General features: G+C 39.9%; 1 protein-coding gene across 7 annotated transcripts in view; it reads left to right on the top strand.

The window, feature by feature from the left end:
* CDS1 (CDP-diacylglycerol synthase 1) overlaps positions 1-14,100 on the top strand; it is an 88,055-nt gene extending 73,955 nt beyond the window's left edge. For 6 of the 7 annotated variants that reach the window (XM_064285632.1, XM_064285629.1, XM_064285634.1 and 3 more), the window contains 3 exons: positions 1,222-1,341; positions 3,556-3,659; positions 8,646-14,100. In XM_064285632.1, coding sequence (XP_064141702.1) covers positions 1,222-1,341; positions 3,556-3,659; positions 8,646-8,775 — 354 coding nt within the window. In that variant the 3' untranslated portion in view covers positions 8,776-14,100. The remainder of the gene's footprint in view (positions 1-1,221; positions 1,342-3,555; positions 3,660-8,645) is intronic. The other variant, XM_064285631.1, reaches the window with a different exon arrangement.
* The last annotated feature ends 12,332 nt before the right edge of the window (positions 14,101-26,432 follow it).

Below are 26,432 nucleotides of genomic sequence, written 5' to 3'. Positions count from 1 at the left end.
GCAGTGATGGTCAGCGTGCTGAGAGGGATTTGATTTTGCATTTTGTCCTCAAGCCATGTGGTCAGCAATTTCTCCATGTCTGATATAGGTCCCTTTCGAATTTTTGTTAGCCTTGTTGCTTTCAGTGGAGTCAATCCTTTAACAGCTTGGAGAATTTTGTTTTTTGTTTTTGAGGTTCGTTGTGATTGTCAAGTGCAGCATGCCTAAATCATCTACCTCCTGTTCTCCAATCAGGATTCCTGAACTCTGTTATAACCTTATGGGAGGTATAGGCAGCTGGACGTTGCCCGAACAGGCGTTACGCGGTGCATGACTGTAATGGTGTGCGTGTACGCGTAACTAAAACATTTTATTTTTAACTAAAATCCGTAATTTTTTGAGAAACATATTAATCAACAAATTATTTCTCTCCTTAATTGCCAAATACATGGATTCCAAGAATTTTTTTCGACGTCCAAGCTGTTACCTGCTTTCAGTATTTGATTAGGAGTAAGGCTTTTGCTTTGAGAATGGGTCCAAAGATTAGTGTTCCTTATCATCTTTTTTGAGCCACACCCATTATGCACTGTTTACAATTTATCTTTTAGTTTATTTAAAATGGAGAAAGAATTAAGAATATACAAAATAATTTTCAGGGTTCCTTTTCAATTTCTATGATCCTCTCTCTAAATATTTTACTGTTGTCTTGCTGATGCACATTTTGATAGTCTTTAAGCAACTCACTTTTGAGTGTTTCCTAAATATTCAACTTAGTTTTAAGAGAAAGGAAACTTTTCCTGTATTTCATCATATAAAATTAAGTAAAGTTAAATGAAATACACAATTACGACAAATAGTAGAATTACAAAAACTAAGTACTACTGGTTAAAAGAACAAATTAGAAACTTACTCAGCTGATTCTTGGCGAGACTTCCACTCTGTTGGTGGAAGCAAGAGTCCCTACACAAACCGTAGTCTGCCAGCTTTGAGATTTCAGTGCACCGGCCATCTGTCAGTCTGATTGCAGAGGAAATGGAGAGCTTTGGTTAAGTAGAGGATGGTAATGAAAACTTATACTGTATTTTTCCCCAGTGATTCTTAAAGTTGATGAAATTAACATACATGTGGCATTTGCTCTGATTTGCTGTTGGTAATATGGTTCTTATATTTGGTGGCATGCTCAGATATAATTTTCATGCAGTTATTATCTTCCCTATCCTCTTTTTCCCCTCTCCTCATTAGGAAACAGTGAGCATGTATCCTTTCCAGATACACAGCATTGCTCTTTCGACGTTTGCATCTTTAATTGGCCCATTCGGAGGCTTCTTTGCCAGTGGATTCAAAAGAGCTTTCAAAATCAAGGTGTGTGTTTAAATTCCTTGTTACAGTAATAGAGAATATATAATTAGAGAATGGAATTTAGTCAGAATTTGTTTCTCTGTTGTTCTTACCCTATTAAATCTCTGGTCAAAACCTTTTTCATCCTATTTGTTTTAGCCTCACAGAAATGCTTTCTGTGAGTGTATTCTTTCTTGTTAGGTTTCGGTTGTACCATGGTAATACATTTTAAAGTATCACGTCAGCCTTTTGCTTTTATAGAAATGACATGTGTCACTGTTGGGACAGATGCAGAATCTGTGTCCTTCGAGTGTTCATCAAAGAATCCAGCCAAAGGTCTGAAGTTTACTGTCTTGTCAGTCTCGCATGAGAGGACATGCAAGAGAGGCTTTATGTAATTGTTCTTTTAGACCAGGGGTCAGCAAACTCTTCCATGAAGGGCCAGATAGTAAGTATATTAGGATTTGCAGACCATGCAGTCTGTTGCCACTACTCAATATGAACTGTGCTGTTGCAGCATGAAAGCCCCCATAAACAATATATTAATGAATGGGTGTGGCTGTTTTCTAATAAAGTTTTATTTACAAAAATAGATGGTGGGTTGGATTTAGGCTGTGGGCCATAATTTGCTGATCCCTGTTCCAGATACTTAAAATTATTCCTATGTTTTGTTTAAGTTAGATTACCACATAGCAACCTATGTCTTTCCTATTCCCTCAGTCTCCCTCATGTGACTTGACTAAGTCAAGGTTGAATATTCTGTCAGAGCAGGACTCTCTGAGGAGGTGACGTTTTATCAGAAATCTAAGAAAAGCAGGAGGACGAGCTCTACAGGGCAGGCTGGGGAAGAAAGCTCCAGCAAGTGCAAAAGAGCTGAGGAGTTTTGACCCTTTTGAGGGGAAGCAGGAACAGCATGGCTGTAGCGAAGAGTAGATGAGACTGCAGAGGTTGGTGGGGAGAGACTGTGTGGGGCCCTAGAGGAAATTAACTTGGTGAGCACTTGCAATGGAATGCTTACCACCTACTACCAGTTAATACCAGTTGCTATCGAGTCAGCTCTGGTTTGTGGTAACCGCGTGTGTGTCAGAGTAGAGCTGTGCTCCACAGGGTTTTCGGTGACTCATTTTTTAGAAGTAGATAGCCATGCCTTTCTTCCGAGGTACCTCTGGGTAGACTTGAAACTCCAACCTTTCAGTTAGCAGCCGAGCACATTAACTGTTTGTACCACCCAGGAACCCCTACCACCTTCTGGGGGAAATAATACACATGCGTCCACAAAGAACTACAGCAGGAACCACGTGTTATGAGTATATGATAAACAGCAGAGCAGAATTGAGTTACCGTGGCTCTCTTGTGCTTCGGTTAGTAGGAAAGAAAAGGAAGGAAATGAGTTGGCAAAAATTAACCAAAGGAAATGGATAATTTCAATAAGTATTTTAAACAGAGAAAGGTTGTATTTAAAGTGATGTTTTCCTTAATGATCTCCAATTCTAGGTTTCTTGTTGAATGGGGAGATTTCTTGCATGTCTGAAATGAAGGTGTGATTTCCATTGTGCGTTTGGATGTTTAATCAACTCAGGGTGCCTGAGTGAACTAGAAGACGCATCGTTCCATTTCCTAGGTTGCCGGATGTGTCTGCACAGAGTCTATTTACAAAGACCTATGAACCACTCCCTTAATTTGTCATTTAATGGATTAATGTGTCCCAAATGAACTGTTTGGATCTTCTTTTTTCTCTAGCATTTGGAAAAAAAAAAAAAAAAGATAAGAAGTATCTATCACAGTAGTAAAATATGTTTATTTCAGAGTAAGTACTATTAGGATAAATGTAATTTAAAACCAGTTTCTCATCTGCCAACAACACTTAAAATAGCTCCCAAAACAGTGTCTGGTTAAACAGAAAGGGTAAATTATAATGAGATTAAGATGAGTAATCATCGATAGCATTTTTGATTTAGGAAAAGTTTTATTAATTTAAAAAAGTTAGTGTTAGATTTAATTAGTGTTATTACTTGACCGCTGTTGATCAGTTCAGTGATTATTTTAACATAGGCACGTAGTCGAGATGTGTGGCTATATGCTGTTGGATATGTTTGAATAAGTTTGTATTCAGTGGAAAATTCTAATAGTATTTTCCTTATGGAGTCTGTGATGCCAAAGCGATATTAACAGATGGGAATTTTGTAACTGGTGATTTTTTTTAAATTTTGCTAATATGTTTTTTGTTTGTTTCTGAAGGATTTTGCAAACACCATTCCTGGACATGGAGGGATAATGGACAGATTCGATTGTCAGTATTTGATGGCAACTTTTGTGCACGTGTATATTACAAGTTTTATAAGGTAGTTTTAGAGTTTACAGAATGTTTCGTTAGATGTCTTGAGACGTTAGTTTGAACGGGTTAACTTTTTCTGTTAATGGTAAAGTGAATGGTGGCCCCTGGAGGTGTGTCACACCACAGTGCTGAGCAGTATGATTACATTACAATTGTTTTACATACATCTGAGCAACGTACCAAAACAACAGTGTACGGCATGATCCTTAACAAGCCTGAGTTAAAGATCCAGTTACTGTGGGTGGAAGGTGCCCTGGTGGCAGAATAGTTAAGCACTTAGCTGCTGACCTAAATGTTGATGGTTCGAACCCACCAGCTCTGAGGGAGAAAAGACTGGCAATCTGGCTCCTTAAAAATTGTTGTAGTTGTTTTGGTGAGTAGTGTCTGGGGTCTTAAAAGGCTGTGAAAGGCCATCTAGGATACTCCACTGGTCTCACCCCTTCGGGAGCAAGGAAGAATCAAGAAAACTAAAGACACAAGGGAAAGATTAGTCCAAAGGACTAATAGACCACAGCTACCACGGCCTCCACCAGACTGAGTCCAGTACAACTAAATGGTACCCGGCTACCACCACCGACTGCTCTGACAAGGATCACAGTAGAGGGTCCTGGGCAGTGCCAGAGAAAAATGAAGAACAAAATTCTAACTCAAAAAGAAAGACCAGACTTGCTGGTCTGACAGATACTGGAGAAACCCTGAGAGTATGGCCCGCAGACACCCTTTCAGCTCAGTATTGAGGTCACTACTGCTGTTCACCTTTCAGCCAAAAATTGAATGGGCCCATGAACAAAATAAGACTAAATGGGCATACCAGCCCTCGGGCAGGAACTGGAAGGCAGCGGGGGAGCAGGAAAGCTGGCCATAGGGAACCCAGGGTTGAGAAGGGAGACTGCTGACATGTTGTGGGGTTGTTAACCAGTGTCATAGAACAATGGGTGTACTAACTGTTTGATTAGAAACTAGTTTGTTCTGTAAACCTTCACCTAAAGTACAATTAAAAAAAAAAATTACCGTGGTTGTTAGGTGCCATTGAACCGGTTCCGACTCAGCGACCCTATGTACAACAGAAGGAAATGCTGCCTGGTCTTGTGCCACCCTCACAGTCATTGCTGTATTTCAGCCCATTATTGCAGCCACTGTGTCAGTCAATCCATTTCATTGAGGGTCTTCCTCTTTTTTGATGACACTCTGCCTGAGAAACTCTGAGGCAATTGTACTCACTTATATATGGTTGCAATGAGTTGGAATCGACTCAACAGCACACAGCAACACCGATGTGGATGGTACCAAATTTGGAACAGCAGCAGAATTTCTGAACTTTGGGCATTGAAACGATGGTGAGTAGTACCAGTTAAAAACGAGGACACAATAATTTATCGGCTCCGCCTGTTATGTGTTGGGGAATGCACTAAACGCAGAATAAACAAACATAGCTTGTTAGATGGTTACAAGTGTGATGGAGAAAAATAAAGCAGGTCAGGGAGATTATTGGAGTGGTTGCTATTTTATACAGGGTGGCTTATTCTTTTTTTCATTCAACAAATACTTTTTATCTGTAATGTTGGAGCACTATGGGTACAAAGTAAACAAGATTATCAAGACCCTTCCTGTTACTGAACTTACCACCTGTTGGACAACACGGACAATATATGAAAAAGCACAGTTTATTCTTGTTATTAAACCTTAATGTTTTGGATATTCCCTAAAATGCCATTTTGGGGTATAAAGGTTAACCACATTGGCTACAGTGTTAACCTTATTTTCATGGCCTCTATTAGGATCCCTGCGAGGCATAACACTTATTGGTGCCTAAGCTATAGAAAAAAATGGATTTCCTTTATAGAGTTATTTGGAGTGAAAGTCATATTTATAAATCCATAAATCCATATTTTAACTATGTATCTATAGCAGTGAGAATTTTTGAATTCACTTTTATTTTTCCTGAGCAGTCTTGCTAAGAGTTTATCAGTTTCATTAATCTTTTCAAAGAACAAACTTCTGGTCTGCTAATTTTCTCTGTTGTATGTTTGTTTTCTATTTCACTGATCTCTGTTCTCATCTTTTACTACTTCATCTTTCTTTAGGTTTAATTTGTTGTTCTTTGTCTAGCTTCTTGTGGTAGAAGCTTGGACTGTCTAATTTTCAACCTGCTTAAATATCCATTAAGACCATCAATTTCCTCCTAAGTACCGCTTTAGCCTGATACTGGAGTTGTGATGTTTCTGTTCTCATTACTCAGTCACGAATATTTTCTGCTTTCTAGTATTTTATCTTCTTTAACACACGGGTTATTTAGAAGCATATTGATTAGTTTCCAAACAGTTGAAGATATTCTCATTTTCTTTCCTTTGATGGTTTTTGCTTTAATTCCACTGTGGTCAGTAAACATACTGTTTACAATTTCAATATTTAATATTTTTGAGACTTGCTTTATGGCCCAGCATACTATCTATTTGGTACATGATCCAACCCATACCTGTTGCTGTCGAGTCAATTGCGACTGATAGCGACCGTATAGGACAGAATAGAACTGCCCCATAGAGTTTTCAGGGAGGGCCTGGTGGATTCAAAGTGCTGACCTTTTAGTTGGCGGCTGTAGCTCTTAACAACTAGTCCACAGGGTACATGAAATAAATGTTGTTTTACAGTTTTTTGGATGTTGTATATGTCAATTAGGTGAGGTTAAAATTTTCTGTATGGGGGCCCCCCCGCCCCTTGGTCTGCCTGTTTTATCAGTTACAAAAATCTTTGTTAAAGTCTCCCACCAAGATTGTAAATTTTTAATTCTGCCACTTTTTGCTCTATATAGTCTGGGGTTATATTAGGTATATACAAATTTAGATTGTCATATTTCTGTTGACTTGATGCTTTTGTCATTAATGCTGTTGTCATTAAATTGATAATTTTGCCTTAATGTCTACTTTGTTGGATATTTGAATAGCTACATCAGCTTTCTTTTGGTTAGTGGCTACATGGTATTTCTTTGTCTATCCTTTTATTTTTGTAATTCCTCTAACCTTACATTTAAAATTTCTCTTTTCTTTTCTAAGCAGCATATAGTTGGGTGTTTTTTTGTTGTTGTTTGCTTGCTTCTGTTTTTAAATCCAGTTGACAATTTTTATCTTTTGAATTGGAGTATTTAGCCCATTTTCATATAATTTATTTACTGATATATTTGGGTATTACTAATTAGTGAATAAACCCTTAGAACTCTATTTTTAAAGGATGGCAGCTTTTTAGGAGATTAACTCATACTTTTTTTTTTTTTTTTAATCTGCTCTTCTCAATAAAGAGAAGCCCTGCTGAGCCCTGTTCTCCACCATTTGAAAGCAAATATTTAGACTATTAGAAATACAGTGATGGTGCCAGGATGCAACTAGCTGGGAGCACCTGCTGACATAATTTTGCATTTAGCTGAACTTGCTAGAATAGCCTTCCTTTTCTCTGTGGGCTCCTACTCTGGGCTTATGCTATGAAGTTGATGAATCTTTTGAAGAAATGTAACACAAGCTGTGTCCTGACTTTGGTAGACTTTGGCTGTTAGGGGCGTGTGGTTGCAGTTTTTGGCAGCTGAGTTGAGCCATGTGCATGAAGGTGACCCATGAGACTGCTAATCCGAGCTGTTGCACAAATATTTTAATCAAAGATTTCTAGAGTAAACAGTTGTTCTACTCATCCCCATAATGATGTTAGTATATGGCAGACATTTCTTTGTTGCTAGGTTTTCTACTTCCTGTAATACACTTAACAGCCTACATTGTAAATCGTAAATTTGATTACCCATGCAAATGCCTTTTTCAGAATTCTACGCCATTCTTCATATTTACTCATGTCTTGCTTTTTTCTGTTGAATTTTACTTTTTGTTCTCCTCTAAAAGTAAACTATACTCTGTTTTTCCTCTTCAAGTGGATTGTAGAAAGTGCAGAGAACCATAAATATACATTAAGATTTGAATCAGGTTCATTCTGAGTTTGACAAAATAGCATTGTTAGAAGTTTAAGTACAGAAACACAAGCAACCTCCCATTTGTAAATGGGCTGTCGGAGGGTGAGAGATTAAATGCCATGACTGTAATAGCCTCCCAGAAGGGAGAGGATGAGCGTAGGAGTCCTGTTGGGGAACTCTTCCATCCTAGGGTGCGCCATTGAAAGAAGGTAGGAGTGGGGATTTTGGAAGAGGTTACCCTAATGGCAGCCACTTGAGGTGGGGCCCCAGCACTGACTCTGGAGGCATGGAGTGTAGAGAGAATGCATTGTATCACTGCCCATCGTTACCTCAGTTCTACCTGGGCTTGTTTCCTCTGCTCTTGTGCTGCTGTGGGAGCAGATCAGCTTTTATTTTGTTTCCTTTATTAGGTGTTTACCTCAGAGTTTCTTGGTATAAAGCCCAGAGCAACTATCATATATCTCAGGCAAGAGGCTTACAGTGCTAGGCTCAGTATTTCTGTGTTCTGTCTCATGAACATTCATAGTTCCCTGGAGGTTCTTCAACAAAGGACCTTCCATTGTCTGAAGTTTCCTTGAAGCTAAAAATAAAAACTATCTTCTCATGTCTCCCCTCCGCCCCGCCCCTTTTTTGTCTGTGCTACCTCCACCAGGAATTTTGTTCCTTTCCTTACAGAATCGTTTTTGTGCCTTGTCCAACCTCAGGACTGGTTACCTCTCCCACCTCTAACTCAGGTTGCCCTTTTAAGATCTACTGCGGCACTTAGGTCTGCACCCCCTGCATTGCCTTGTATTGTTTCTGCGTTCTGTGCTGGTGCTTTCTTTGCGCTTCTAGACTGTGGGCTTCTCCAAGCAGAACAGTTCTGGGGGTTTCCTCTTAACACTAACAGTGGTGGTTCAAGTGTGCTAATCAGGAGGCAACTGTTTCAATTCTGTGAAGATTGCAGATTGCTACTGTACATGTAAAGGCATTGTTTATTGTAAATTGAGCATATAGGCTTCCGGTAACCCTGGTAAAGTAACTTTGTCTTTTCTGCTTTGTTATCAGGGGTCCAAATCCCAGCAAAGTGCTACAGCAGTTGTTGGTGCTTCAACCGGAGCAGCAGTTAAATATATACAAAACCCTGAAGACTCATCTCATCGAGAAAGGAATCCTACAGCCCACCTTGAAGGTATAACTGGACCCAGAGAAGGAAGGACTGACAATAAGGAATTCTGCAGAAAAGCACTGACAGATGACATTTTGTAACTGTACAGAAATATGATTGAACATGCAATAGATTGAAGTTTTACAGACACAAATGTTTCTTCTCTGAAATTACTGTGAATATTTAACGAACACTGACTTGATTGAAGTTACGAAATAAGTAGCAAATTTCTGGCAAAATATCCTGTACTTTTTCTAGAGTATGTTTTCTGGTGTTAATTCCCTTCCCCTTGCTAGATTTCATAATTTAAAAGACTTATATTTTAAAGAGTCAAACACCATGAAATGAGTAAATTGAGAATGTCCTAAGATGGCACCTGGCAGTGTGCCCTTTGCACAATATTTACCTTTGCACTTGAAGCTGCTCTTAATTTTAGCAAAATGTTTTCTATAAGGCATAGTAGGAAGTCAGTTGTACTTGATCTTGCTCAAGTTTTAGTCTGAAGTATTTCTGAAGGGCTGAGTTGGATCAAAAAAAAAAAAGAAAGAAAATGAATGTCCATTTTTCAAAGAAGCAATTATTTGCCAGGGAAAAACATGCTACTTTTTAAGTAGGTTCAAAAATTGGGAGAGGGGGGTTGAAATTTCTACCGCTATTGGCTTGCTAGAAAGAACAGGTGTCAGACTTTTGTTAAAATTGTCTGGAAAAAACTTTTTAAAAGAAATAGAGAATTCTGCTATGAAGAATGTAACATACAGACCCTCCCTGCTGAGCTCAACATATGACAAGAGCTCAGGTGGCAGCATGGGACAGTGACATGTGGCATGCATGGGCCACCTCCAGGCCAAGTCCTCTGCTTTTCCTTGTTTCCCTGTGGATTGGTTTCTATATGTTCTTTAGCCAGCCGTAGGGACACAAGGTGAGTGTGTGAGACAGTGAGCAGGCCATGGTCCCTGAGCAAAGCAGGAGGTGCCAGACCGAGCAAGAGTGACCGTCCTGGGATGAGGCTCAGCGCACCCACATCCTGGGTTCCTCCCCTGCCGACTCCCTGCCCCTCCCACGGGAGACTCACCTGGGAAGAAGGAAGATCCACCTGGAGACCTAAACCCAGAATAGCTCCCTGGTAGCAGCTAACCTTTGTCCCATTGTTCTTTCACATCATGTCATAAAATCCGAGGACATCGCTGATTATATTTTCTTTCAAAAAATTAAAATCAAGGAGAAGTGATTCCCACCAAGAACAAAAAGCACACAAATGCCAAACCTTTCCTTTGGTGGATGGGACATTATAACCAATTGAGATTAAATTTCTTAAAAATGAATGTAAATAAGCTATCGTTGCTGTGTGCTCTCTGCAACCATTTTCATTGTATTGAACAGTGGTCACTGAACCTTCAAAAACTGTCTAGTGCTTCTGGTTAAATGTTCAGAGGCAAGAAATTGATATATTTTAAAGAATGTTTTGCTAATGAAAAGAGTAAATATTTTTGTTTAAATCGTAAACAAATTTCAGTTATTTTATATTTTCGTTCTGATACTATGCCTAAAACAAAGACTTGTATTTTAAAGAGTTTAAAAACAAAGGATTGTAGAGATGGCTGGACTCCCAGGGTGTAATCTGTAATTAGCAGCCCCATCATGCGTGCTACGTGATCACAGTAGATGTGGTTAAACTCAGTACCAAGAGCCTAGTTTCTTGGTCTGGCTTGCATTCCCTTGATTTATCGCCACTGAATGTGTTCAGTCAGCGTTATTTCACACCATTCCATGAAAATCGAGAACTGGCTTTGGAAATGTTATTACAGGAGGGAAAGATCACTTTTAAAATCAGGCCACCTAACAAGTTAATTTTCAACATCGCTCGTTTTTATTTGCCCCATTAGCAGCTCCAAGTTTTGATAATTAAAGAATCCAGGATACCAAAGTTTAATCAAAAAAAAAAAAAAAAAAGAAGGAAACTTCGTGGTTTGTACAAGCAAGAACTCTTTGAGGATACAGGACTAACTCTGAGTTTTTCTCTAAAGTAATTGGTGAGGCGATGTCATATAGAAATTATGAGCGCATTACTGAATACATGGCATTATAAAATTAATACTGTTTTAAACAAAATATGAAGCTAGAAATATTTGGGGTCATGATAGTAGCTCTCCCCAGATAGACTTTTAGAGTCAGGTGTACATTATTCTGTATGTAAAGAAGTAAATTCTAAATTTTAACAGCTTTAAAGATTGACCTTTTTAGTGTACTTTTATAGCGTGTATATTAAAATAGAATATATTTTAGCAAAAGATTGCTGTAAAGCCCTGACTTTGATCGTTTTTATATTTGCACTGTTAAGAGGGCTCAGATTCCAATGTAGCCTTGTGGTGGTGATGGTAAGTGAAAAACCAGGAACGTCCTTCACAATACTGGTGAATTGTTCCACGTCTGCTGTCTTTTGAGGTACTCTAGTGGTACTCATTGCTTGACTTTTTAACTTGTGGGATACAAATGTTCCCTCAGTGCTTCCCCCCCTCCCCTCACCGCCATAGTGGTGTATATACATTTACTATCTCAGAATAAAAAGACCACACACACACACACACCCTTTTTGTTAATTTATATAGCACTTCGGTTTGAACAAAGGTAGTATCACCTTGTTCAGTTAAAAGGAAAAAGTAGAAACACTATATATACAATGTATGGGTGATTGTTTACGGTCTGTGTCAATCAGTTCTCTGAATCTTACTGAAGCCAAGATAGGAAAATAAAACTGAAAACAAATCATATTTTGACTTTGTTGTGTCAATTTCTCATTGGACTAGAAACATTCATTCAACTAGTGTTTGCAAAATAATGAAATGAGGGGTATACAAATACTGTATCATACGTTTTCCCTCATCATCACCATCTGCAGTGACATCTTCAGGACTGAGGATAAGTCAGTTCTGGTGATAACTGAACATCTCCATTTGTTGAGAGGTGATGTCCACGTGATAGAAAGAATACTGAACTTCTGTGGACCTTACAGCTTTTCGTTACACTTTATTTTTGTGATTCTCTGATTAATGTCTGTGTCCTCACAAGAGCTCTAAGCTATAGGGAGGTTGACTGGGGTCCATTGCATTCCCAATGCCTAGCTCAAAGCCTGCACTCTCTAGCCATTCAAGCTTTTGAACAAATGAATGGGCTTGGAGTCTGAGACCCAACTGTCTATATCCCAGCTTCCTACCTGTCTCCCTTAGACAGCCCCTTCCACCCACCACTCACTCCCACCCCCAGTTTTCGTTGTGCATATTAACTATCCCTAAAAAAAAAAAAACAAAACTAGCTAGTAGTTATTTTATTAAGGATTATGTAAGAACTCATATAGAAGCACCTTGATTAGACAGAGATAGCTGCTGTTGAATTGACTCCAACTCATGGCAGTCTTATGTACAACAGAACAAAATGTTGCCCAGTCCTGTGTCATCAAGATCACTGGCATTTTCAAGTCATCCCATCTCACTGAAGGTTTCCCTTGACCTTGCTGGCCCTCTACTTCACCAAACATGATGTCTTCCAGCAACTGAGCCCTCCTAATGACGTGTCCAAGGAGTCCTGGTGGCGCAGTGGTTAAGCACTCAGCTGCTAACCAAAAGGTCAGTGGTTCAAACCCACCAGCCTGCTCCACAGAAGAAAGATGGGGCAGCCTGCTTCCGTGAAGATTTACAGCCTTGGAAGCCCTATGGGGCAGTTCTACTCTGTCCTATAGGGTCGTTATGAGTTACAATCAACTCGAGGGCAGTGGGTTTTGGTTTGAAATAACATGTCCGAAGTAAGTGAGTTGGACGCTGTTCTGTTGTGATCCATAAGTTTTTCATTGGCTACTTTTCAGAAGTAGATCACCAGACCTTCTCCTAGTCTGTCTTAGTTTGGAATCTCTGCTGAAGCCTGTCCACCATGGGTGACCCTGCTGATACTTAAAATACTGGCGGCGTAGCTCCTCCATCATAGCAACACAAGCCACCACAGTAAGGCAAACCAACAGACGGTGGTGGTGGGTGCTTTGATTAGTGCCCAATATAGAGGAGCTGAATAATAATCCTTAGTCTCCTTCCTTCTTCCTATTGCCTCTTCTGTTGCCTGTTTCCAGTGGGAAGTGACAGAAAATCACTTATCATGTCTCATGTCTGTTAGGTATGTTAGCTTGAAGTGCTCCTTGAATGATAGACAGCTCATCAATTCACTTCAGCAAACCTAGAACTTCTACCATATGCCCAGCACTGAGCTTTGTCCCAGCACCAAGATAAGCATTAGAACTAGTAGTTCTCCGCCCAGTCACAGAGACAAATAGAGACAGAAGTAAATGCCAGATGTGGTAGATGTTGATTAAGGTGATGAAAAGGCATAAACAAAGTGGATGTGAAACCAGAGGAGATCTATACCAACTGTCCTGAGGACAGTCCACAGTCAGATCTTTTGGCTTGTTCCTGAGAAAGGTTATTATTCACTTGCATGGACCAAAAAACCAAACCCGTTGCCATTGAGTTGGTTCTGACTCATAGTGACCCTATAGGACAGACTAGAACTGCCCCGTAGGGTTTCCAAGGCTATAAATCTTTATGGAAGCAGACAGCTACATCTTTTTCCCATGGAATGGCTGGTAGGTTCAAATTGCTGACCTTTCAGTTAGCAGCTGAGCACTTTAACCATTGAGCCACCAGGGCTCCTTCTCATTAGTCGTTAAACCCATTGCCATCAAGTTGATTGTGACTCATAGCGACCCTACCCTACTGGACAGAGTAGAACTGCCCCATAGGGTTTCTAAGTAGTGGCTGGTGGATTCAAACTGCCAACCTCTTGGTTAGCAGCCGAACCCTTAACCACTGTGCCACTAACATGCAAGAGGGGCATTATTTGGAGATCTGTGATGAAAATGGTTTGTGCTTGGTTAACACTGACAGGTTGGTGGTTGGAACCCATCCAGCATCCCTTTTGACCTCTGGGGTCCTCACAGCCTGTCCTGCCCTGACCAAACCTCCAAGCCAACTCAGTTGGTAAGGGACGGGAGCAACCCCGGGCAAGAATGCCACAGACTCCCCTGTTCTTAAATGCTGCAGTTTTTCAAGCTGTAGTTTTTTCAAATGCTTCTGATGTTGTATACCTTGGTTCTATTTGTAGAGCACTGAAATGTTATTTTGTCCAGCTTTATAATTCCTTTTGGGGGGAAAGGATTTGCTGACCTCTTCACTCAGCCATCACTGAAGTCCCACCTTGGCAATTCTGCTTTATAGTCAGAATAAATGGGGACAGATATTAATCCAAATCTGGCCTTAGCTGAGGAGTAGTGACCAAGAGTATGTACCAAAAAAAAAAAAAAAAAGCCCAACAGAACTTAACGGAAGTTCTAAGTGAGACCTCTAACTAAAATGAGAGACTTGTTCGCGGGAGCCCTAGCTCCCAGAAAGGCAAGAGCCAGCAGAGAGCTTGTACTGAACAATTGATTCCCCTCCACCCTTTTCATAATAGGTAGGACCTGTTGACACCCTGAAAAAGTGATTCAGTTCTAAGAGCTTTTAAGAATTTCAAAAAGAGTAAATTGTCTTTTTATGCTCTTGTTATTGTTAGTTGCTGTTGAGTTGATTTTGACTCATGGTGACCCCATGAGTTTCAGAGTAGAACTATACTCCACAGGGTTTTCAAGGCTGTAACCTTCAGAAGCAGACTGCCAGCCTAACTTCTGAGGTGCCTCTGGGTGGGTGTGAACTGCCAACCTTTCAGCTAGTCAGTCCAGCGTTTACCCATCTGCATCACCCACCCAACAACCCGACCCATTGCTGTCAAGTTGACTCTGACTCAGCGACCCTGTAGGACACAGCAGAACTGTCCCATAAGGTTTCCAAGGCTGTAAATCTTTATGGAAGCAGACTGCCACATCTTTCTCCTGAGGTGTGGCTGGTGGGTTTGAACTGCCAACCTTTCGATTAGCAACTGAGTGCTTGAAACCACTGCACTCCCAGGGCTCCTGGGACTCCTAATACAATATATTCTGCTTAGAATAGTTATTTATTCCCACCAGCCACTAAACATGGATCTAGAAACTCATTTGAATTTCATTTTAGTATTTAAAATAATTAAATACACCCCCCTCCTCCCACAATAGAATTTCCAGGTTAGCTGGGGAGACACTGTAGAAAGTTCTGTGATTGTGGTCTGCACAGGAAGGGCACTTGACCTGGGCTGAAGCTGGAAAGGGGGTGGGAAGGAGAGAGTGGTAGGAAAATCCCAAGCAAGATCAGAAACCCTGGCACTTTCTGAAGTTGCTACTATACTCAGTACCTGTTATCTGTTTTCTTACCTGACACGTTTTTGAAAGTGTATTGGAAAGTGGCCTGCCCCCAAATCAAAAAGGCATTTTAATGAGGATTTGAAGGGGATACGGAGAAAAAGTGAGGATTGGTGCTGTTTCCTGAGAATAAAAACCAGCTGGATACATTGCTGAGGGAATGTAAAATGGTGCAACCACCTTGGAAAACAGTTTGGCAGTTCCTCAAAATGTTAAATGTAGACAAACCATGTTGTTGTTGTTCGGTGCCATTGAATCGATTTTTTGACTCATAGCAATTCCATGTGACAGAGTAGAACTGCCCCATAGGGTTTTCTAGGTTGTAATCTTTACAGAAGCAGATTGCCAGGTCTTTCTCCCACAGAGCCACTGAGTGGGCTTGAACCGCCAACCCTTTTGTTGGCAGCTGCCAAGCACTTAGCTGCTGTGCCACCAGGACTCCACAGTTACCATACAATTCAGCAATTTCACTCATAGGTATATATATGTATATTTCCTAAGGGAAATGACAATATATATCCACACAAAGACTCATATAGGAATATTCATAGCAGCACTACTCACAATATTCAAAAAGTGGAAACAATCTAAATGTCCATCAGGTGTTGAAAGGATAAAATGTCGTCTATCCGTACAATGGACTACTATGAGGCAATAAAAGGGAAGGAAGTACCACAAACATGTGCTACCACATGGATGAACTTCAAAAACATGCTAAGTGAAAGATGCCAGTCATAAAAGATCACATATTGTATGATTCTGTTTATATGAAATGTCCAGAATAGGCAAATCTATAGAGACAGAAAGCAGATTAATGGCTGCCAGGGGCAGGGTGAGGAGGATGGGGAGTGACTGCTAATGGGTACAAGGTTTCTCTTCAGGATGATAAAAATGTTCTAAAATTTGATCGTAGTGATGGTTGCACAACTTTGTAAATACACTAAAAACAATAGAGTTGTACACTTTGATGAATTTTATGGTATTTCCAGTCAGAGGGCACATGACTTGGCATGTGTGAGGGGTGGAGTACATGAGGGGAAAGAAATGAGAAGCCCTGGAGGAATTTAAGTGGGGAAAGATATGACCTGGCATCTTAGCGTACACACTGCTGCTGCTCTGTTGAGAACCAAGTCAGAGAGGTGAGGGCAGAAGCAGGGGCACCATTGAGGAAGCTCTCGTAAGAAGCGAGAAATTGGTGGCTCATACTAGGATGGTGGCTGTGGAGGTTGTGATTCCAGATATATTTTGGAGATAGAACTAATAAGATTTGCTGTAATATTGGATGTGAGGTCTGTGAAAAAGAGAGGTCTGAGTCAAGAATAAAATCAGGTTGTTCAACTTGAGTAACCGGAAGATGCAGTTGCTGATGAGTTGCAGAAAGCTGCCTATGCAGGATGTCTTGCTTACCTAGTGCTGCTATAACAGAAATACCACAAGTGGGTGGCTTTAACAAACAGAAACTTATTCCCTCACAGTCTAGGAGGCCAGAAGTCCAAATTTAGGGTGCCAGCTGAAGGGGAAGTCTTTCTCTCTCTGTCGGCTCTGGGGAAGGTCCTTGTCATCAATCTTCCCCTGGACTAGGAGTTTCTCAGCATGGGGATCCTGGGCCCAAAGGACTCGCTATTCTTCTGGCTCTTGTTTCTTGGTGGTATGAGGTCCACCTGTTTCTGTTTGCTTCTCTCTTTTATATCTCAAAAGAGATTGATTTAAGACACAACCAAATGTTGTAGATTGAGTCCTTCCTCATTAACACAACTACCTCTAATCCTGCGTCATTAACATCATAGATGTAGGATTTACAACACATAGGAAAATCACATTAAATGACAAAATGGTGGACAATCACGAAATACTGAGAATCATGGCCTAGCCAAGTTGACACATGTTTTTTGGGGACACAATTCAATCCACGACACAGGGGTTCATAGAAAGAAAGGAAGAGGTCTAAGGAGTGAGACCCGAGACAATTTTAAGGCGAGGAAATGAAGAACCAGAGAAGGAGACTGAGAAGTAGTAGCCAAATGTATGGATGGAGAAAACTCAATGAGGTCACAGCTGGAAGGGGAGTTTGGATCCCCAGGGGGTTTTTATTTTTTTAAGATAGGAGAAATAACCATGTGTTGATATGCTGATTGGAATGATCCAGTCGAAAGGACACAGTGCAGGAAAGAGAGGGAAGAATTGCTGGAGCATGTCCAGGAGTGGGTGAGAAGTGGTAGCTAGTGTGTATGTGGAGGCGTGGACTTTGCTAACAACTCCGGTTTCTCCAGAGTCAGAGGACAAGCAGGATGTGAGGGAGGGAGAAAGATGAAATGGGCACGAGGAATTTTCTTTTGATTGATTGTTTTCTGGGTGGAATAGGAAAGAAGATCAGGGAATGCATGAGATCATCTAGTGCAGGCTCTGCAAACTTTTTCTGTAAAGAACCATATAGTAAATATTATAGGTTTTTTGGGCCATATGGTCTGCTGCAACTACTCAACACTGCTGTCGAGGTGCAAAAGCAGCCATAGACAATGCATAAACAGGCAGTAGCTGAGGTACAATAAGAATTTTTTGCAAGAGGGAGTTGGAATGGATTTAGTTCAAGGGCCAATGATTGCCATACTTTGGTCTATGTAGATAAAGACAATGAGGCTCCAGAGGTCAGTGGAAGCAACTGTGCCCCTGGGGTGGGCAGTAAGAAATAGAGTCTTGAATACCATGTAGTGGGAAAATTAACTCATGAAATAAAACAAATGTGATAATGAATCTGAAAATTAAACTTAGAAGAGAGATAAATTGGTAACAGATGTTGATATTATAAAATTATACTGGGTGTGGTTTCTTTGAAGAAGATATCCATCCCCTGTAGATGTTAGCTAAATAAAGGATTATACTTTATGTAGTTTACACTTATATTTACCACTATTAAAGACAATGTCATCCAGCTACCATTACTGAACATTTTGATCAAAGATTCCATAGAAGAACCCTGATGAAAAGGGGGGGAATGCAGAATAGAACTTCAAAATCTCAGGGACTCCAGTCTTTCTGGAGCCATGGAGGGTGGATGAACCCCTGAAACTATTGCCCTGAGATAGCTTTTAAACCTTAAACCAAAAATATCCCCTGAAGTCATCTTAAAACCAAATAATAGTCTAGCTTAACTAGTAAAAAAAGGTCTGTCTTGAGCATTAGGGAGCCCTGGTGGCACAGTGGTTAAGAGCTCAGCTGCTAACCAAAAGGTCAGCAGTTTGAGCCCACCAGCCACTCCTTGGAAATCCTATGGGGCAGTTCTACTTTGCCCTGTAGGGTTGCTATGAGTCGGAATCGACTTGACTTGGTTCTTGGTTATAACAATTACTGAACAGCAGCAAGCTACTAAGCAATATATTCTTAGAAGACCATCTGCTCCATGTACCTTAATATTTACAATACTCCAGGCCAGCTGCCGAAGAAAGCTGAACTTGAGGTCTTTCTGATTGTTTACTATGAAGTTCTAGATGGGAATTGAAAATGCATAAGTGTGTATATATATATGTGTGCATGTGTATATACACATATAAAATGAAAATTGAGTCAAGAGTTATAGAATATATTTTAATTTATGATACCCATGCACATAGTTGGAGCCTTGATGGCGAAGTGGTTAAGAGCTCAGCTGCTAATCAAAGGTAAGCAGTTCAAATCCACCAGCCCCTCCTTGGAAACCCTATGGGGCAGTTCTAGTCTGTCCTATAGAGTATGACTTGGAATCGATTCAAAAGCAACAGGTTTAGTTTCTTGGTTTTTATGCACATAGTTAAGGACCTAATTACAATAATATTATATTTCAGTGAGGAAAACTGACTTTAAATATAAAATCTTATATTGTCAACAACTACTTAGGAGTTGAAGAAAGACACTGCAAGGAAAGCTAATGGCTAGAAAAATGGTAATTCATTATATTGTCAAAAAAGTAAAAAAAAAAAAAAGAATAGCAATTATTGCTGGCAAATATGTGTGGGAAAAGGCATCCTAGTGCAACGTGTAAGCTGTCTTTTTGGAAACTAATTAGGAAATATCTTGTAAAATTAAAAATACTATACCCCTTGGTCCAGCAATCTTAGTTGTTTGTGAGTAATCTGTCCTATTAAAATAAAAGCACCATGTACAGAAGGGTATATGAACAACATTTTAATTCCAGCATCCTTTATGACGGTGAGAAACTGGATACTTCGATGTTCCCCAACAGAGGAATGTTTGAATAAATTGTGGTATATCCATACAATGGAATATTATACAGCTACTTAAAGGAATGAGTTAGATCTTTTGATCTGGAGGATATTCATGATTTATTTGCTGAGTAGGGAAAAAAACTCAGAAAAATATATACAGTGTGAGCTGCATTTAATAACAGAAACTCAACCCAACAATGCAAAGTCAAACCGCCACTGCCACCTTTTCCCTAATACATGTCGTCTGAGCATGTTGGACCAGGTGGAAGGACACACATCAGATTATCAGTTACTTTAGTAAATGGAATGAGAGGGAATTATTACTCATAAAAATGTAGTACTTCAATTATTGTGGTAAATGCTTAATTTTATAATCTTAGAGACTTTAAAGCTTTAAAAAAGTGTATAAAAGGAATTTCTGTTTAACAATGGGAACTTTCTCCTTTCCCTAATACCTATTGTGATAAAAACAACAATGTAAGAGCAAAAACAAAATGATTTATCAGTAATAACTGACCAAGGAGAGAAGATCTTGTCTCTTAAATTTGAAAAAATTAGGGTCCATGAATAATACAGAAAATTCTTGGTCCTTACAACTACTGACTGGAAGCATTCCTGGAAAAGTGAGTTGACAAAATCCTAAGAATACTCTTTAATACCCTCCGGTTGGGAGAAACAAGGATTTTAGAGAGAATGGGCAAGCAGGGGGTAGGGGGTGTGGGGAAAGGGGCAGGAATCAAGATAAAATGCTATTATCTTCCCCTTCATTATCTCTGTAGAGGCAGGAAAACCTGGCAGGATTGACATTTTCCAAAGCTCAATAGTATTTTTGGAGAATGATCCTCCGCCATCTCCCCTAATGATAATAGGGTAAACTCTCTACTTGGTGAAGTGAACCACAGAATAGAATATTTTATAAGTTTTCACATTTGATAAAGGCTGCACCCAACCGCATCTGCCTCTTGCTTTCCTCTTGTGCCTTCAGACTATAGAAAAGTACAAATATCACAACATTCAGTCCTCGAACTAAGGGCGGAAAGGGTGTTAAGGAGAATTCACCCAACTGTATCAGAGCAGAAAACACTGATGGCACAGTGGTTAAGAGCTACAGCTGCTAACCAAAAGGTCAGCAGTTCGAACCCACCAGGCACTCCTTGGACACTCTAATGGGCAGTTCCACTCCATTCTATAGGGTCGCTATGAGTCGGAATTGAGGCAATGGGTTTGGTTTGTTTTTTTTTTATGTCAGAGCAACATAAAGCCTGGGTAAGATCATCCATGCTTACAATGATAAAGATAAAAATCAATGGTGTGACAGCCACACAAAAGAAAGGAAGACAGGCAAGAAGGCAGGAAAAAGTTAGCAGAAGACCAAGAACCCAGTATAGGGGATAAACAACCCAAGGAACAGAAGAGCATTCTCCAAGAAGGCTTTACATGAGACGTAATTAAGAACATGAACTCAATAAAGGTTCAAAGGGCTCAAAAATGAGATAAAGGTCCAAAGATTGCAGAGCTAAGAAAACAAATGGTGGAAGAAAGCACCGCCCTTACTGAATTATTACTGTGTGCCATTGAGGTGGTTCTGACTCATAGTGACCCCACGTACACGAGAACGAAACACTGCCCGGTCTTGCTCCATCCTCACAATCATTGCTACGTTTGAACCCATTTTTGTAGCCATTGTGTCGATCCATCTTGTGGAGTGTCTTCCTCTCTTATGTCACCCCTCTACCTTACCAAGCATGATGTCCTTCTCCAGGGACTGATAACATATCTGAAGTACATAAGAAAGTCTGGCCATTCTTGCTTCTAAGGAGAATTCTGGCTGTATTTTCAAGACAGGTTTATTCGTTCTTCTGGCAGTCCGTGGTATATTCAATATACTTTGCCAACACCATAATTACAAACTAGGGAAAGTATGGAACAGACTTGGTGAAAATGGAGTGATACATAACCCACATGAAGGCAAACCTCTCATTTATAAGCTGAAGAGGCTTTTTAAGAGGGTGGTATGCCATTTGGGTATCACCCTCGAGGCCCACCTGAACATGTATCAGCATGAACATAGAACTTGCTATCCTAGAAGAAAAAATACACCTACGTTTGTGGATCCAAACTTGAACCACGAGCACACTTGGTAACATTGCTGTTGTAGAACATTTTGTATTCCTCTTGGCAGAACACAACCAGCAGAGCCCGACTGAGGTGATCCTTAAGTTTATAACCAGACTGTCGATTTGACCTTTGCTCCATGGGTGTATTTCTCTCCAATCAGGTTGCAAAGGAGTGGCTTCCTTTTCTGAACAGAAATAATGTTTTTAGGGTGTAGCTTTCATTTGAAATGTGTAGTAGTGCTTGAGGACAAGGTCATAACAAGTTGTTTTTGTTTAAATAGCTGTCCTCTGCATGGAGTGAGGCTTGCAGCTTTTCCTCACCTTTGTTGAGCAGGAAGTGGGACTACTGAAGGCCAAGGTTGGAGATCTCATGCTTTATCTTCTTGATAAAGCAGGGACGATTATGCATGAATAATACTGAAATAACATTCAAAGTACACTTTCACTGTAACCACCTAGAAAACCTGGGAGCTGTGTATAAAGAGCCTGGGAATCCACAGGCTTAGGGTAGAGCTGGGATTGAAACGAGAGGTTTCCTTTCCCTCTTGTGTCAAATGAGGGTTGGGGCAGGATTCTTTCTATGGGCTCTTCCCACTTGAACATTCTGCCTCCTGTGTATCTAACTGAAGATACACTCCCTGCCATTGGCTTTCGTTCAGGCTTCATAAAGGGAATGTTTTAATGCATCATTCCTTTTCTATTAACGTTTACAAATTAACAGTATTATATATTGAAAACTTATTTGTTAAGCTCTACATTTCTACATATATCTACCTGATTTAATTCTTATGTTATGATTCTGAGGGTAAAGTATTATAATACCAAATATATACATGAGGAAACACACACGCAAATGTTGGCAGTTGCTCAAGATCACACGGTAAGTGGGAGAGTGGGAACTTAAACCCAGACTAACTCTCAAGGCCAAGCTCTTAACCAGTAGACCGGTTAGACTATATCTGGTATGAAAAGATTAGTATCAATGGTTTCTTGTACCTTATCAGGAGTCCCTGGGTGATGCGAATGGTTAACACTCTTGGCTGCTAAGCAAAAGGTTGGTAGTTCAAGTCCACCCAGAGGCTCCTTGGAAGAAAGGTCTGGTGATCTATTTCTGAAAAATCCGCCACTGAAAACCCAAGGGAGCATATGTGGGGTTGCCACGAGTCAGAGTCGACTCATTAGCTGTTTTTTAAATATTATCAGAATTTTAGTCTTTGCTAGAAGAGTAATGTGATTAAAGAACCACCTTATTAGAAATCCTAACACTTCAGAAATGTGCCCTTTGCCTTGTGTGGCTTGAAGTCTTGGAGGTACTTCAGTAGCTGGGAGTAGCAGCGCATAGTTGTGTTAGGAGAGCCTGGCCTTTCATCTGGCAAGTTTCAAAGGGAGCAGAGTTGAAAGCAGTGGCCTGTGATTAGGAAAATCATTACCGAGTGAGATTACACACGCTACTTTACATTTGTGTAGTACCCATGCAACTTTTGCTCGGACCAGTGGTTCTCAAAGCGTAGTCCACAGATTCCTGAGACCTTTTTGGGGGATCCGCCAGGATGAGACTATTTTCATAATACTAAGATGTTATTTGGCTCTTTCATTGCATTGATATTTGCAGTCATGGTGCAAAAGTTAAGAGTGAGCGGAACTGCTGGAACCTTAGCACAAGTCAAGGTAGTGGCACCAAACTACCGGTAATAGTCATCACATTCATCGCCAAGCACTTACAGAAAAAACAAAAAAAGATCCTGTTTCACTTCAGAATGTCCTTGAGGAATCAGTAAAGAAATAGTAATTTTATTAATCATGACCCTTAACTCATGGGACACAAAATGAGAAATGCACACATAGCACCTGCATCCCGAAGTACAGAGACTGCCTCGATGAAAAGTAGTTGACAAAAAGTAGCTGTTTTTCTCATGGAACACTATTTTCACTGGAAGGATCAACTGACAAACTATGGTTCTTTGGCAGGAATTTTCCTGAGAAATGAACAAAGTGAGCCTGTCACTTTAAAGAAAACAACAGACAGTATTTATCGCCAATGATAAAATTCTAACTTTCAAGCAAAAATTAGAATTTTGGAAAACTTGTATGAGCTGAACTTAGACCTTTTTGAGGAGACTGGCACTGACATTAACAAATGTAATTTTTGATAATATGTAATAAAATATGTCAGCATTTGGAAGGTCTACATACCCTACAGCAGTACTAGTTACGTAGCAGTGACACAGTTCACTACTACGTCAGTCCACCAGTGATCCAGCATTTTCTAAGCAGTCAATGTACGATGCTATAAAATCACGCATGGGTAAAAAAGCCACTCAAAGTGCAAACAGGCTAATGGATTTTAATGTAATAAGTATGAAAAGCTCGTTCATATAGTTTTAGATTCCATACCACAATTAATCTTTAAGAAATTATTATCCACGATTATGTGAATAGGCTATTAAAATACTCCCTTTTCTAAACACATACGTATCTGTGTGAGGCTGGATTTTTTTCATATGCTTCAACCAAGACAACTTATCACAACAGACTGAATGCAGAAGCAGATGAGAATTCAGCTGTCTTCTATTAAGCCAGGTAATAAACAGATTTGCAAAAACGATAAAACAATTCCTCTCTCCTCACTAAAATTTTTGTTTAGAAACGCTTTTCACAGATTTACGTAACATGTTAATATATAATGGTTTTATCATTGTTATTTTTAAGTGAATTAATTTATATTCTAAATGTCTGTTTTAATTTCTAAAATGATGACTGTTGAGAGATTTAAACCATATGAACATAAGTTCTTCGCAGTCCTTGGTAATTTTTAAGGGCCAAGGGGGTCTTAAGACCAAAAAGTTAGGAAGCGCTACCTCAGACCCTCACAATCCTCAGAGGCAGGGGTTGACAGGAAAAACCAATGCGTAGGAAGCGCTCGAACAAGAGGTTTTAGAAATTCCCATGCTGGTTAAAGCTGCAGTCTCCCAATTCCTACTCCAGGATGCTCCAAATTATGCTCTTGCTGAGTGTGGTACTTGGCCTGGTGCTAGTTCTAGCAAAAGTCAAAAGGGAAAATACATAAAGATGAGCTTTGCAAATGAGTTGGAAAAAATGAGAACATCCATAAGGCAAAAAGGCTAACCCAATGCTGGACCAACTCCCTCGAACTGCTTCCTCCTTGGATATTCCGCATGGGCCAAAATGGGGCATGCGGGGGATATTTTGCTTAACTGGTGGAAAAGGACTTACTGATGATCATTTGCATATTTGTCCTTTAAACTCTGAAAGAACTTGCGTCTGAGAATTCTGAAACGCCTGCCTTGACTACAACCTGTTTTCAGGGCTATGAGAACTATGAATGATAATGCATTAAAGAAATGTCCTGGGCTTTCAACTGGCTCTTCTGTCTCTAAAATGGACTTGTGTTGAGGTGGAATCTGCAATAACTATAATATCCTTAAATTCGGGACTCTGCTGTTCAAGCTTAAAATGAACTGGGATTTTTGGTTCATGTCTTCAGAAAGAGGAACAATAAAATCACCAAAGCAGCCTAAACAAAGTTAACAAATACTTTCTACACTCTCCTTTGCAGGGAATGTGGTCTTAAAACCAAACACGCTAATAACAGTAAGAAAAGGCCTTGTGAGTTCTAACACTCGGTTGAAGACTGAACTGGAAAGACTAGCGATGCAGCTGGGGTGCCAGGCTTCCAGGAGAGGGGCAGGACCCTGGGTACTGGAATACTCCTGACGTGAACACAGGAGGAGTAGGATATATGTATTCCCACTAGTGAATAATTTGCCATTGCTTACTTTTCACAATATAGACGGGGAATAAGGCTCAAGAAAAAAAGAAACGAAAGCATGCAGGAATGTCTTCTACAGGTATGGCAGCGAAGCTTAAGTCAGGTTGGAGGGTGGTGTCTCCTGGAAGTCACCTCTCTCTGCTGCCGCTCACACAGACTCAGCAGGCCCCAGGAATCCAGCAAAGTTGGGAGGCTCAGAATGCAGAAAGCCTGTTTCTTTAAGGGTGGATAAAACTAGAACTTGAACTAGAACGCTGGCAACCAACATCTTTGCAATCTCAAGCAGATGCTTCTGAATGATAACCACAAGTTTAGGGAATGATTAGACCTCAGGGTTTTTTATTTTTCTTCCTCTGAAAAACTGGCTTAAAACCCTTTTTTTTTTTGGTAGTAAATAGTAGGTAATTATTTGAAATGGGAAAAAAAAAAAAAAAAAACTTAAGTACCTGGACTATTGCATTTAATCATGTATTGTAATTGTGTTACTCTACCTTTTTGCATCAGAGACAGATATACAATGAACATTCAGGTATCACAGATTGCACACTAGATAGTAATTCTTCAGGCCTTTTACATAACCACCAAAAACAGATTTTGGATTCTGCAATATAGTACAAAAGTCCACAATCAATCCAGTCTTAGCCAGTATCTTCAATTTACTTCTGTTGCTGTACAAATAATTGGCCATTACTAGGGCTTACAAGTTAATAACAGGACAAAAAAATATACATTGCACTGACACAAAAAGTCAGCTGTGTTAATAGTCATGCAACAAGTAACCAAACTTGCTGAAATTAAAAATACTTTCTAAAAACAGTTTTAACGGCATAAATATTTTATACACAGTTCATTTACCAAAACAAAATGTCTTTAAATGATACAAAGCAAAAATAAGTTTCTACCAACTTTATACATAAGAAAGTGCAAAATAACTTATCTAGAGTGTTTTCCTATTATCCAGACAGATGGCTGCTACGGGCAGCTATTCACTTCAAAAGCTTGACATGATAGTTGTACATGACATACAAATGTTAGAATACATGGATGAATAAATGGATGGAGGGATGGGTGAATTAATGAATGAATGAACAAACAAACTACAAATATCAGGCAGGATCCCTGTGAGGTACTCTCAGAGAAAGAATACAGACCACTGAAAGGTGAATGTACATGTTAAGAATATACATTGGTAAACGAATTTACATGAAACACAGAAGTTTATCCAAGGAAACACGTTTATGTATGTGAGTGTATCTGCAACGTGTGAGTGATTT

The sequence above is a fragment of the Loxodonta africana genome, chromosome 5, assembly GCF_030014295.1.
Source record: "Loxodonta africana isolate mLoxAfr1 chromosome 5, mLoxAfr1.hap2, whole genome shotgun sequence".
Taxonomy (NCBI): domain Eukaryota; kingdom Metazoa; phylum Chordata; class Mammalia; order Proboscidea; family Elephantidae; genus Loxodonta; species Loxodonta africana.
Note: the sequence above shows the minus strand (reverse complement) of the source record. Positions and strands in the feature narration are given on the sequence as shown.